The sequence below is a fragment of the Bos indicus x Bos taurus genome, chromosome 8 (genome assembly GCF_003369695.1).
Source record: "Bos indicus x Bos taurus breed Angus x Brahman F1 hybrid chromosome 8, Bos_hybrid_MaternalHap_v2.0, whole genome shotgun sequence".
Taxonomy (NCBI): domain Eukaryota; kingdom Metazoa; phylum Chordata; class Mammalia; order Artiodactyla; family Bovidae; genus Bos; species Bos indicus x Bos taurus.
The window spans coordinates 66,980,122-66,994,442 of record NC_040083.1 but is presented as its reverse complement, the minus strand read 5'-3'; the positions used below and the strand labels follow the sequence as shown (position 1 = coordinate 66,994,442).

Genomic DNA, 14,321 nt, shown 5'->3' with positions numbered 1-14,321 from the left:
AGCATTCCTTCAGGGTTTTGTCGTTTTTTTTTTTTTTTTTTCAAGTATTTATTTATTTTCTTTTTGACTGGACTGGGTCTTCATTGCTGCACTGGCTTTTCTCCAGCCGCAGTGAGGGGGCTATTCTTCATTGCAGTGCTCAGGCTTCTTATGCCTGTGGCTTCTGCTGTGGAGCACAGTCTCTAGGCGCGCAGGCTCAGTAGTTTCGGCTCCAGGGCTCTAAAGCACAGGCTCAATAGTTGTGGCTTTCCGGCTTAGTTGCCCTGCAGCAAGTGGAATTTTCCTGGACTAGGGACTGAACTCATGTTCCCTGCATTGGCAGGCAGATTCTTATCCACTGTGTCACCAGGGAAGTCCCCTTCAGGGTTTTTAAATACTAAATGAGGTTGCTGATGCCCATCACTCTCCCTAAGGGTCCCTAGCTGGAAAACAAACAATGTAATTAGGAGTTAAATGGTGGCCTGTGTTAGGGGTACAAAATTACTTTGGTCTTCTAAACAGGGGGGACCAACCACCCAGTTTGCCTGGGATTGAGGGGCTTCCCAGGATGTGAGACTTGATTTTAAAACCTAAAAAAAAGGTCCTAGAGGCTTCCCTGGTGGTCCAGTGGTTAGGACTCCATGCTGCCACTGCAAGGGGCACAGGTTCAATTCCCTGGTTGGGGAACTAAGGTCCCACATATTGTGAGATGTGGCCAAAAAAATAAGATAAAGTAGTTTTATTTTCAGTTTTTTAAAGAATCTCCATACTGATCTTCATGGTGGCTGTAACAATTTACATTCCCACCTACAACGCAAGAGGATTCCCTTTTCTTCACTCCATCTCCAGCCTTTATTGTTTGTAGATTTTTTGATGATGGCCATTCTAACCAGTGTGAGGTGATACCTCATTGAAGTTTTGATCTTCATTTCTTTAATAATGAGTGATGTTGATCATCTTTTCACATGCCTCTTGACCTAGATGGGTGGAATGGGTGGATGCAAAGGAGGTCCAAGAAGGAGGAAATACATGTGTGTGTGTGTGTATATATATATATATATATATATATATCTGATTGACTTCATAGTACAGCAGAAACTAGCGCAACATTGTAAAGCAGCAACTATACACCAATAAAATAAATAAATAAAAATAAAATAAAATCATGAAGGTCCTGGGCAAACAGGGATGAGTTGGTCTAACTATTTTCAGAGGACACAGGGGTAACAGACCTTGAACAGATTGAAATCAGAAAGCCTGGGAGAGATCATTGGAAGTGTGGCCGGGAAGAGGCCAATCATTTGCATGTTTGGGAGACGGTGTGATCATGTGGGGAAGTAATGGGGGAAGATTATAAGCACAGCCATTGTAATGAATGGGCAAAGGGGTTCAACATTGCTGATGCAAACATTTTGGAAGCAAGTCTTCTCCCTTTCTGCGGTGTTGTCTTAGAATCTGGGATGAGACATGTCTGGACTCATCAACCTTACCTCTAACACTCTGTAATTTAGTCTCTGATAACATACTCCTGTTTGGCTCTCAGTTTCACACGTACTTGTTAGTCTCTAGTAGACTGCATCTCTTCAAGGGCATGAACTGGGCGGTCTCTGTTTCACATTGCTGCAGAGTCCAGCACAGCTGCATGGTCAGTATTACTTAATAAATACTCACTGATCTGACTTGGCTAAAAGATTTTCCAATATGAGGGGAAGGATCCGATTGAATCACAAGATATTCTTGTCTACCCAATACCCATGGACCTTCAAGTACACATAGCTTTTGTTTCCCACTCCAGATGACCCAATAGGACCCAGCTATGGCAAAGATCAAATCAGGTCGTTGCATATGGAGAATCCAAAAGTAGGGTCTAGGGACTAGTTCTCAGTCCAGGGCATTGGGTTACATGTTCAGCCCTGACTCCAGTGGGCAGGATGTTGGGCTTTCAGCAGGAAATGTGGGCACCCAGCCATCTGTCCACCATGTGGTGCATCAGTTTATGCTTCTTTGGTTTCTCAGTCTTTATGTCAATTATAATGCAATCCTAATTAAGGGAGAGGATTAGAAGAGCAGCTCTGAAAACAAGGAGCAGTAATCCCTCTGTATTAAAACATGAGCATAATGGCTCATGTCTGTAATATCATGAGCCCATCTACTGGTGGCCAGACCATCAAAGGCCATTTGCTAACTGGGGAATTCTTGCTATTCTCTTTGCCCAGTGTTTGCCTTTTCTGGTACCTATACTCTGCTTTTTGTGGCCCGAACTCTTCAAGGCATTGGATCTTCATTTTCATCTGTTGCAGGTAATGCTGACATCTTAAACACACACACATTTCTTACCATCTCTTACTATTAATACCTTCAGACCCTATACAATTTATATGAAGAAATTAAGGAAACTATCATCAGAAAATGCAGAAAGTTGTGATTTAAAAACAAGATAATTATAGAGTTGCTGTCAGGGCCTGTAAATCCCTAAGCCTGATGTAACTTTCTCTGGTAATATTTAGGTTGAGTTAACTCAGGTCAGACCAAGCCCAAGGCAAAAGGTGCAGTCGGCAAGGTTTTAATTTAATGCCACTTTGTGGTCTTTTCTCTGTTCCCCTCTTAATGGGAACAGTATTATAGAAACAGTAATATTGATACTATTGGTAACAACATCCCAGTTTGCAAAGTATTATCAAATACATGACTTCATGTAATCCTATGAAGCAGAGATTTTATGCCATTGTACATGTAAATAAATGGAAGTAAGAGCCCAGCCCACACTCCTAGGTGCTTTCATACTCTTCCATGGGCACCTTCATTGAATAGAGCAGTGTTCTGTATCCATGGGTTTTCCTTCCTTGACCTACTCCCTATCCATGGATTCAGGGAAATGTACCAGGAAATGATAAAGTGATATGAAATACAGGATCATTGGATAATGGTATTCTGCATTCAGAGACGTTTGCACTTCCAATAATATTCTGAGCAGAGGGGTGAGTCATGTGGGCATTTGGGGGACCCTTGGGGACAGTATGTGTAAAGTACTATGAGTTAGGTTCTGTAAAACCCTTCCAACTCTAGTTAAGATGACTCCTGGAGATATAATAGGGCCGAAACCAAGGACTCCGTGAGACTGGCAGAGACAGTATGCTAATTCTGCTGCCTTTCTCCTTTCAGGTCTTGGGATGCTGGCCTGTGTCTACACTGATGACCACGAGAGAGGGCGGGCCATGGGAATTGCCTTGGGGGGCCTGGCCTTGGGAGTGCTGGGTGAGTGGCACCTGGGAGATATCTCCAGGAGGCAGATATTTCTAAGGTCTTTAAGGAAACAGTATTTTCCTGCCTTCTCTGTCCAACCATGTTTTGATTCCTTCTGAAATTCTGCCCAGGGAAAGCAGAATCTCTTTCCCTTTAAGAAGCTGAATAGCCCATAAGGGGCTGGGAATGGTCCAGACACCTAGTCTACTCAAGGAAGTGAATCTTCACATGTTAGCAGCTGCTGCCTCATCTCTGCTTCCATATATGGCCAGTGCTTTCAACTGGGGACCATGCTATTTGCCAGATTTTGTGCTAAATATATACATAATCTTTTTTAAATCCTCACCACCACAGTGTGAAGGAGGAATGATTGTCCCCATTACACAGATGAGGATTAAAAAGGTTCACAGCCATCCGAGGTCACACGGCCAAGAAATGCCAGAGCCAGAATACGGACTCAGATTTTCTAGGCTCGAATCCAAAGCTCCAAATCCTAAGGTTATACTTTCTTTGAGGTTCATTCGGAATCTAGTTTACTCGATTAGTCCAACAAGACACAAACTTTTACTGAGTACATATTATATACCCTGTGTTGTTGCTTAGTCTCCAAGTTGTATCCAACTCTGTGACCCCATGGACTGCAGCACTCCAGGCTTCCCTGTCCTTTGCTATCTCCCTGAGTTTACTCAAACTCATGTCCATTGAGTCAGTGATACCATCCAACCATCGCATCCTCTGTCACCTCTTTTCTTGCCCTCAGTCTTTCCTAGGGCATTATGTACATGCCAAGTACAGTGCTAGCACAAAGGGCATATAGCTCAGAGGTCTCAGATGTGGTTCCTGCCCTCTAAGAGTTTGCAAGCTAATTGAGAAGAAGACACCAAGCATCTCTCCCCTGGCCCTACTCTTTACCCCCATGGTGAGGACAGGGAACCAAAGTTCTACTCTGTGTTAGTATCCGCTTCCCCAAACATCCAAGCTAAAACTTGGGCGCCTCCTTGTCTCCTTTATCACCTTTCACTCCCAAATGAATAAGCCCCCTATATCCTTCTTGCTCAAGGCCAGTTCCTCTTCACGTCTCACTTAGAACATGGCATCAGCTGCCTGCCTAATCTGTATGTTGCCTCCTTCCTCCAAGGTGCCTCCGGAAGAAGCTTCCTATGCCCAGAGCTTGTGGTCCTCCCCCACCAGAAAAGCACTGGTGCTTTCCTCTTGCCCACAAGACCAAATACATGCTTTATTTGCACACATGGAGCCCTTGGCTCTTCAGTCTCAACCTTCTCCACTCTCCTGTCTCCCAAACACTCCTATTTTAGTAACAGGGTTGTTGTTTAGTTGCTAAGTTGTGTCTGATGCTTTGTGACCCCATGGACTGTAGCCCACAAGGCTCCTCTGTCCATGGGATTCTCCAGGCAAGTATACTGGAGTGGGTTGCATTTCCTTCTCCAGGGGATCTTCCTGACCCAAGTATTGAACCCACATCTCTTGCATTGGCAGGTGGATTCTTTACCGCTGAGCCACCAGAAGTTCCCACTCTCCTGGTCTCCCAAAAAGTCCTATTCTAATGACAGGGAGTTTCTTATATTGCTTCTTGATCCACACTTCTTTTTTCTGACACCTCTGTGTTCTTCATACATGCTTTATGCTCACCTGTATTAACTACTTAACAAAGCCCCTATGACCACTTGAACTCACTCTACTGTGATTACATGGGCTTCCCAGGTGGTGCTAGTGGTAAACACCCACATGCCAATGCAGGAGATGTGGATTTGATCCCTGGTTTGGGAAGATCCCCTGGAGAAGGAAATACAACACATTATATTGTTCTTGCCTGGAGAATCCCATGGACAGAGGAGCCTGTTGGGCTACAGTCCATAGGGTCACAAAAAGTCAGACATGACCGAAGCAACTGAGCACATATGCACTATGATTACTTGGCATTTTGCAGATGGAAACTTTACTTTTCTTTCCCCAGTTTTTAAAATTTTTAATTATTATTTTTATTATTAGAGTTTAATTTCTTTACATGGAACCTTTACTTTTCATCATGTTCTAATTATTTGGGTCACCCCCCCCCACCCCGCCTATGCCTACTCACACATTTCTTCCACTAGAAACTGAACCCCTTGAAAGTAGATCTTCTTCATCTCTGAATCTGCAGAGTCTCATGTTCTCCTGCAAGGCTCAGCCCCTTGCAGGCCCTCATGAAGTGCTCACTGGATTAACATGAATGGGTCATGCTCCCTGGGAACTGGTCCTCACCTCTGGAATCCATGGCTGTTTTCCTTTTCAGTAGGGGCTCCCTTTGGAAGTGTGACATATGTGTTTTTGGGGAAGACTGTACCCTTCCTCATCTTGGCCTTCCTGGCTCTTCTGGATGGAGGTGAGTCACCATAAGAGGCACCAGACAGGTGAGAGTCAGGTTGGAAATGGATTATGTTGTGGTGTCCGGGTAGACATGTCTGGGTGGATCGGGGGCTGCCCCATTGTAAGAAAGAGGGAAGCAGCTCAGGGAATTAGCTCTGTAAGGAGCAGAGTACTGACAACGTGGCCATCACTGGATCTTCCAACTAGTAAGTGGACACACTGAACTAGTTCTCTCTCTCTTCCTTTCTTAGCACTCCAACTCTGCATCCTACAGCCTTCTAAAGTCTCTCCTGAGGTGAGTGAATACCAAGCTCCATTGCTGATAGAGAGAGAATGGCTGAGTGCAGTGACCCAGGCTTGCCTGGACCATCCCTATTAAGCCACAAGAAGAAAGGGGAGTGGAGCTGGAGAAAGCTAGAACTGTCCTGGATTCCCAAGAGGGTCATATTTAGGATCGTGTGGGGGCCGGGGAGGAAGTCTGGCTTGATATTGGACCAAGATGGGGGAAGGGCCTTATAAAGAGTCAGAGAAACCTTTGACGACGACGGCCACTACTACTGAGTCATATATAGTAATTCAGAACCAGGATGACAATGACACTGGGACCTGAGTATTCATAGTTATAACATCTTAACATCTCAAAGGTAAAGAGGACCTTGGAGGCCATCCAAATAACATTTCCCCCCAGAGCAGCCTTACAGACTGTCATTCTGTAGCAGTTAAAATCAGAGTTGGTCTTTATCTGACTCCAAGACAGAGATGGCTCTGAGACATTCATATCAGACCATGAAGAGAGATAAGAAAGTACAGACAATATGGGAAAGTTTGATCCAAAGATCTTGATTTTGTAGCCAAGTCAGACAATACTGTTGGTATCCTTTTGTATCCATTCAGCCAGTCTTTGTCTTTTGGTTGGGGCATTCAACCCATTTACGTTTAAGGTAATTATTGATAAGTATGATCCCATTGCCATTTACTTTATTGTTTTGGGTTCGAGTTTATACACCGTTTTTGTGTCTCCTGTCTGCTGCTGCTGCTAAGTCACTTCAGTCGTGTCCGACTCTCTGTGACCCCATAGACGGCATCCCATCAGGCTCCCCCGTCCCTGGGATTCTCCAGGCAAGAATAGTGGAGTGGGTTGCCATTTCCTTCTCCAATGCATGAAAGTGAAAAGTGAAAGTGAAGTCGCTCAGTTGTGTCTGACTCTTAGCGACCCCATGGACTGCAGCCTACCAGGCTCCTCCGTCCATGGGATTTTCCAGGCAAGAGTACTGGAGTGGGGTGCCATTGCCTTCTCTGGTCTAGAGAATACCCTTTAGCATTTGTTGGAGAGCTGGTTTGGTGGTGCTGAATTCTCTCAGCTTTTGCTTGTCTGTAAAGCTTTTGATTTCTCCACGCTACTTGTGATTGGTGTCTGAAGTGGGGTTCAGTCTGTGGGGTCCACACTGTGAAAGTGAAAGTGTTAGTTGCTCAGTCATGTCCGAGTCTTTGCAACACCCAAGACTGTAGACTGCTAGAGTCCTCTATCCGTGGAATTCCACAGGCAAGAATACTGGAATGGGTTTCCATTCCTTTCTCCAGGGATTTTCTTGACCCACGGTTCGAACCTGGGTTTCCTGCATTGCAGGCAAGTAATTAGTATTGGAATTGAATTGAATTGTCAGGACACTCAGTTGGTCCAGAGAACTGGAGAATTCCTTGGTATGAAAGCCCCACCCCTGTGGTATCAAAAGTATGACTAGAGAAATGATTGCCTTTTAGTACTTTTTTGAATAATTTTGATTTTTGGATGGTAATGTTCTACATATTTTAAAAAAGTGGTTCCTTTTCTGGCTGGCATACCATTGTATACATTCCATGTTTTATGCTGTCTTCTATGTTTGAGCATTTCAGTAATTTCCAATATTTTGTAGATATGAATAGTGGTGCAATTAATAATCTTGTGAAAGTGAAAGTCGTTCAGTTGTGTCCAACTCTTTGTGACCCCATGGACTATACAGTCCATGGAATTCTCCAGGCTAGAATACTGGAGTGGGTAGCCTTTTCCTCCTCCAAGAGATCTTCCCAACCCAGGGGTCAAACCCACGTCTCCCGCATTGCAGGCAGATTCTTTACCAGCTGAGCCACAAGGGAAGCCAAGAATACTGGAGTGGATAGCCTATCCTTTCTCTAGCGGATTTCCCAACCCAGGAATCAAACTGGGATCTCCTGCAGGCAGATTCTTTACCAACTGAGCTATCAGGGAAGCCCAATAATCTTGTCAGTTCAGTTCAGTCGCTCCGTTGTGTCCGACTCTTTGCCACCCCATGAATCGCAGCACCCAGGCCTCCCTGTCCATCACCAACTCCCGAAGTTCACCCAGACTCATGTGCATCGAGTTGGTGATGCCATCCAGCCATCTCATCCTCTGTCATCTCCTTCTCCCCCTGCCCCCAAATCTCTCCCAGCATCAGGGTCTTTTCCAATGAGTCAACTCTTTGCATGAGGTGGCCAAAGTATTGGAGTTTCAATCTCAGCATCAGTCCTTCCAATGAACACCCAGGACTGGTCTCCTTTAGGATGGACTGGTTGGATCTCCTTGCACTCCAAGGGACTCGCAAAAGTCTTCTCCAACACCACAGTTCAAAAGCGTCAATTCTTCGGCGCTCAGCTTTCTTCACAGTCCATCTCTCACATCCATACATGACCACTGGAAAAACCATAGCCTTGACTAGACAGACCTTTGTTGGCAAAGTAATATCGCTGCTTTTTAATATGCTATCTAAGTTGGTCATAACTTTCCTTCCAAGGAGTAAACGTCTTTTAATTTCATGGCTGCAATCACCATCTGCAATGATTTTGGAGCCCCAAAAATAAAGTCTGACACTGTTTCCACTGTTTCCCCATCTATTTCCCATGAAGTGATGGGACCAGATGCCATGATCTTCGTTTTCTGAATGTTGAGCTTTAAGCCAACTTTTTCACTCTCCTCTTTCACTTTCATCTAGAGGCTTTTTAGTTCCTCTTCACTTTCTGCCATAAGGGTGGTGTTATCTGCATATCTGAGGTTATTGATATTTCTCCCGGCAATCTTGATTCCAGCTTGTGCTTCTTCCAGCGCAGCGTTTCTCATGATGTACTCTGCATATAAGTTAAATAAGCAGGGTGACAATATGCAGCCTTGATGTACTCCTTTTCCTATTTGGAACCAGTCTGTTGTTCCATGTCCAGTCGAACGGTTGCTTCCTGACCTGCATACAGGTTTCTCAAGAGGCAGGTCAGGTGGTCTGGTATTCCCATCTCTTTCAGAATTTTCCACAGTTTATTGTGATCCACAGTCAAAGGCTTTGGCATAGTCAATAAAGCAGAAATAGATGTTTTTCTGGAATTCTCTTGCTTTTTCAATGATCCAGCAGATGTTGGCAATTTGATCTCTGGTTCCTCTGCCTTTTCTAAAACCAGCTTGAACATCTGGAATTTCAGTGTTCACATATTGCTGATAATCTTGTATATATGTATTTTTCTAAAATTGGAGATAATCTTTTTTTTTTTTTGGAGATAATCTTTAGAGTAAATTTCAAAAAGTAAGATTGTTGAGTCAACAGGTTTATTGAACTTCTTTAGGTACATTTTATGATTTAGATCTGCCTCTTTACTTTGAATTATATATGGGAGAGGGAATGATCTTTTTAGTTGTAGTATCTCTGAATAGTACAATCCATCCCTGTGTGTATGCAGAAAGGGTTATCATATCAAAACTATTAAACCTATTTATCAAGTCAACGATTAAGCTACGTTAATTGATTTACAATGTTGTGTTAGTTTCAGGTGTACAGTAAAGTGAATCAGTTATACATATACATATATCCACTCTTTTTTAGATTCTTTTCCCATGTAGGTCACTACAGAGTATTGAGTAGACTTTCCTGTGGTATACAGTAGGTCCTTATTAGTTATCTATTTTATATATAGTAGTGTATATGTGTTGCTCTCAATCTCCCAGTTGATTTCTCCCCCACCCCTTATACCCTGGTAACCATAAGTTTGTTTTCTACATTTGTAACTGCATTTCTGTTTTGTAGATAGCGTCATGTGTATCCTTTTTTAGATTCTACATGTGAGTGGTATCGTGTGGTATTTGTCTTTCTCTTTTTAACTTCACTTAGTCTGACAATCTCTAGGTCTATCCATATTGCCACAAATGGCATCTTTTCATTCCCTTTTATGGCTGAGTAACATTCTATTGTGTATATATGTACCACATATTCTTTATCCATTCCTCTGCTGATGGGCATGTAGGTTGATTCCATGTACTGGCCATCGTAAATAGTGCTGAGATGAACACTGGAGTAAATAAACTACTAAATCAAGATCAGATCAGATCAGATCAGTCGCTCAGTCATGTCTGAATCTTTGTGACCCCATGAATCGCAGCATGCCAGGCCTCCCTGTCCATCACCAACTCCCAGAGTTCACTCAGACGCACGTCCATTGACTCAGTGATGCCACCCAGCCACCTCATCCTCTGTCGTCCCCTTCTCCTCCTGCCCCCAATCCCTCCCAGCATCAGGGTCTTTTCCGATGAATCAACTCTTCGCATGAGGTGGCCAAAGTACTGGAGTTTCAGCTTTAGCATCATTCCTTTCAAAGAAATCCCAGGACTGATCTCCTTCAGAATGGACTGGTTGGATCTCCTTGCAGTCCAAGGGACTCTCAAGAGTCTTCTCCAACACCACAGTTCAAAAGCATCAATTCTTCAGCGCTCAGCCTTCTTCACAGTCCAACTCTCACATCCATACATGACCACAGGAAAAACCATAGCCTTGACTAGACAGACCTTTGTTGGCAAAGTAATGTCTCTGCTTTTGAATATGCTATCTAGGTTGGTCATAACTTTCCTTCCAAGGAGGAAGCGTCTTTTAATTTCATGGCTGCAGTCACCATCTGTAGTGATTTGGGAGCCCAGAAAAATAAAGTCTGACACTGTTTCCACTGTTTCCCCATCTATTTCCCATGAAGTGATGGGACCGCATGCCATGATCTTCGTTTTCTGAATGTTGAGCTTTAAGCCAACTTTGTCACTCTCCACTTTCACTTTCATCAAGAGGCTTTTTAGTTCCTCTTCACTTTCTGCCATAAGGGTGGTGTTATCTGCATATCTGAGGTTATTGATATTTCTCCCGGCAATCTTGATTCCAGCTTGTGTTTCTTCCAGTCCAGCATTTCTCATGATGTACTCTGCATATAAGTTAAATAAACAGGGTGACAATATACAGCCTTGATGAACTCCTTTTCCTATTTGGAACCAGTCTGTTGTTCCATGTCCAGTTCTTACTGTTCATAGGGTTCTCAAGGCAAGAATACTGAAGTGGTTTGCCATTCCCTTCTCCAGTGGACCACATTCTGTCAGATCTCTCCACCATGACCTGCCCGTCTTGGGTAGCCCCACGGGCATGGCTTAGTTTCATTGAGTTAGACAAGGCTGTGGTCCTAGTGTGATTAGATTGACTAGTTTTCTGTGAGTATGGTTTCAGTGTGTTTGCCCTCTGATGCCCTCTTGCAACACCTACCGTCTTACTTGGGTTTCTCTTACCTTGGGCATGGGGTATCTCTTCACGGCTGCTCCAGCAAAGCACAGCCATTGCTCCTTACCTTGGACGAGGGGTATCTCCTCACCATTAAATCAAGATAGAAAGTGGTAAATACCATGGATTAGGACATAGTGCTTAGGAAGTTTAAGAGAGAAAAGTTCCAGCTACTGAGTTAGGGAACACTGTGGATAAGAAGGGGCCATTTAAGCTTGACATTGATGAATGCCTGAGGTTTGGACCTATTGGAAAAAGGAGGAAGGGAGTTTAGGGAAAGGTAACCATGATGACCAAAGGGCTTGCTGGTGTGCTTGGAAGGAAGGTAGATGACTAAATTTAGCTGGAATGGAGTTTTTTGAAGGACAGGCATGTTATCATTGGACATTCAGGCTGACATTTTAATCTATATGTTCAGGCTTCTTTGGTAATGCCAGTCCAGTATGGTTCCGCATTGTCAGAACAAAGCATTCAGAAGGCCCGAGCAGCTCTGTGAGTTGTCACCTCTGGGCTCACTTCTGGAACTCAGTGATTTGCCTGTGGTTCTCCCTGGATAAATGTCAGTGCTGGGGAGATCAGTGGAGGGGCTAGGCATCCAGACACCTGTTGCCCAGTGGCAGCCTTGCTGACAACCCATTCTGATCTGCTTGGTGGTCATTTGAAGGCAGGACTTATGTCTGGAATATGTTGTCCCACCCTTTGTGACTGCCTTTCACACAGGGGCCATGTGGTTGCCACCAGCTCACTCTGTGACACTGGGTACATCACTTCTCCTTCTGTGACCTGTGGGTGGCTGACCTCTGCAGTAAGGGAGCTGATGTAGGTGGTCTCTACGGTCCTGCCTGCATGCTCTCGGGTTCTGTGAAACAGGAGAGGCATATACACTGTAGAGATGAAGTTTTTTGTTTTCCGTGTTTTCAGAGTGCCAAGGGGACTCCACTCCTCACGCTTCTCAGAGACCCTTATATCCTGGTGGCTGCAGGTAAGCTGACATTGCCTTCCTTTAGGAGGGAGGGTCTGAGCTTCAGGACTGCCTCGGGGGCTCACTGGACTGTCTCCCCAGGCTCCATCTGCCTTGCCAACATGGGCGTGGCCATGCTGGAGCCCACACTGCCTATTTGGATGCTGCAGACCATGTGTACTCCTGAGTGGCAGCTAGGTAAGTGACCTTGGTCCTCAACATGAATTTTGGCAGAGGTATGGGCCAGGGACCCTTTCTGAGGCTATCAGTAAGCATCATCAGGGCCAGATCTTGAGAGTCATAGAGGGACAGCATTCTTCCCTCATCAAATTATCTCTCCTGTTTGCATCTGTGAGTCTAGCCTGATTGGGTATGCAGTTCCTTCAAGAAGCAGTCCCCAGTACACAGAATGGGAGGGCTTGACAGGGGTGATAGAGGGGCAACTCACCTAGCTGTACGGATGAATGACTGCCCGTCAGACGACCTTGGCTTTTCCTTTCTGCTCCATTAATTTGCTATGCAAACTTGTGCAAATCACGTCAGCTTTCTGAGCTTCACTTTCCTATCACTAAAATGGCTATCAGAGTACTAAGAGTTCAGAGGGTAAATTTGACCCTGATGCTGGGAAAGATTGAAGGCAAAAGAAGAAGAGGGCGGCAGAGGATGTGAAGGCTGGTTGGCATCACTGACTCAATGGACATGAACTTGGGCAAAGTCCAGGAGATAGTAAGGGACAAGGAGGCTTGGCGTGCTGCAGTCCATGGGGTCACAAAGAATTGGACACGACTTAGCAACTGAACAACTGAGGAATAAGTGATATAATCTGTGAAAATGCTTTTTACCTGTAGAATATTAGCAACTACCACCATCACCATCATTGATATTGAGCTTGCCACAAAGTTCGTTTGGGTTTTTCTGTGTTATGGAAAAACCCAAATGGACTTTTTGACCAATCTTACAGTTTCATCTTTCCCACTCACTGTCCCCCAGATTACCCTTTTGCTTTATTTTTTTTTTTTAAACCTCTAGAAAGCTGCTAATGGAGTACACTGTACTGTGAGGGGGGCCTCCAGCCCCCTCTGCTCCACGGACAGATGTCCTCATGAGTCATCTGAGGGAGGAGGCCCTGGATCTTTCCAGGAAGCCTAAGGAAAGTCAACAGAGAAGGTTATGTGCAAATTGCTCAGTCACTGCTGGGAGGAGCGCTTATGTGGCCAGAGGGGGAACTGATAAGGACCTGATATAGCTTAATGTGCAATGACAAGCACTAAATCTAATTTTTTAGGGGACCATGCTAAGCAAGGCTCCCAGCTGCACTCTTAGCGCCAAATTGGATTTTTCCAAGCTGCAGCTGCCTCTGACCATGACAGTTAATTGAGTTGGTGTTCAATGCAAATAAACATCCCCTGCCCCAAGATGCTTGGGCTCTTGGGCAGACGGGCCACCAACCATAGCTCAGAATGGGCCCTCCCCAGCCCTTCTTCACCCCACAGGATATTAAAAGCAAACTAGCCATCAGTCAGTAACTGGTGAATTGCTGACTTTGGGTTTATTTTTAATCACCCTGACAGTTTCTGTTAGGGTGCACTGTTTCTGCTCAGGATACAAAGAAACAGAGAGAGAGGCTGGTGAGATCTGATGAAGTGCACAGGCTTGATGTCAGACAGTGCCTTGAGCAGGCAAGGCTGCAGTAGAAAGTGCTTAGGAGAGTGAGTGAGAGACTGAGGAGTTCTTGTCCTCCACCATCCCTTACAACTTTCTTCAGTGCCCTCTGCATCTGTAAGTCTAAATACAGAGATTCTCTCCTGGAGAGTGTATTAAAATTCAGATTGCAGTTCCCTTCCAACGATTCAGTAGAAACAAGTTGCATTCCTGGTAAGTTTCCCGATGATGCTGATATGGCGTCAGTGACCACACAGAAAAAGACTGCTCTCCATGCAGACCCCTCTCCAAGTTGTTGGGAGGAACAATTTGTAGTCTGTGGCTGAACACTCTCCAAGTAGCCCGCTCTGTGTCCACTACTCTCACCCAGTGGAGGAAAAAGCTCAGGCTTTGGAAATATGCCCACACTTACTGGGTGTGTCCTTGGATAAGTTACTTAATGTCTTCAAACTCCACTTTTTTTTTTTTTTCATTTGTAAAAATGGAGGCACTTTTCTGGTTGTTTTCAGGGTTAAATAGACTTATGTATTCTAAGGGCTTCCCAG

At 44.6% G+C, this 14,321-nt stretch overlaps 1 protein-coding gene across 6 annotated transcripts in view; it reads left to right on the top strand.

Moving 5' to 3' along the window:
- Positions 1–14,321, top strand: part of SLC18A1 (solute carrier family 18 member A1) — a 46,495-nt gene that overhangs the window by 9,218 nt on the left and 22,956 nt on the right. For all 6 annotated transcript variants that reach the window (XM_027549783.1, XM_027549784.1, XM_027549785.1 and 3 more), the window contains exons 5-10: positions 2,196–2,279; positions 3,142–3,234; positions 5,516–5,605; positions 5,841–5,884; positions 12,075–12,135; positions 12,217–12,312. In XM_027549783.1, coding sequence (XP_027405584.1) covers positions 2,196–2,279; positions 3,142–3,234; positions 5,516–5,605; positions 5,841–5,884; positions 12,075–12,135; positions 12,217–12,312 — 468 coding nt within the window. The remainder of the gene's footprint in view (positions 1–2,195; positions 2,280–3,141; positions 3,235–5,515; positions 5,606–5,840; positions 5,885–12,074; positions 12,136–12,216; positions 12,313–14,321) is intronic.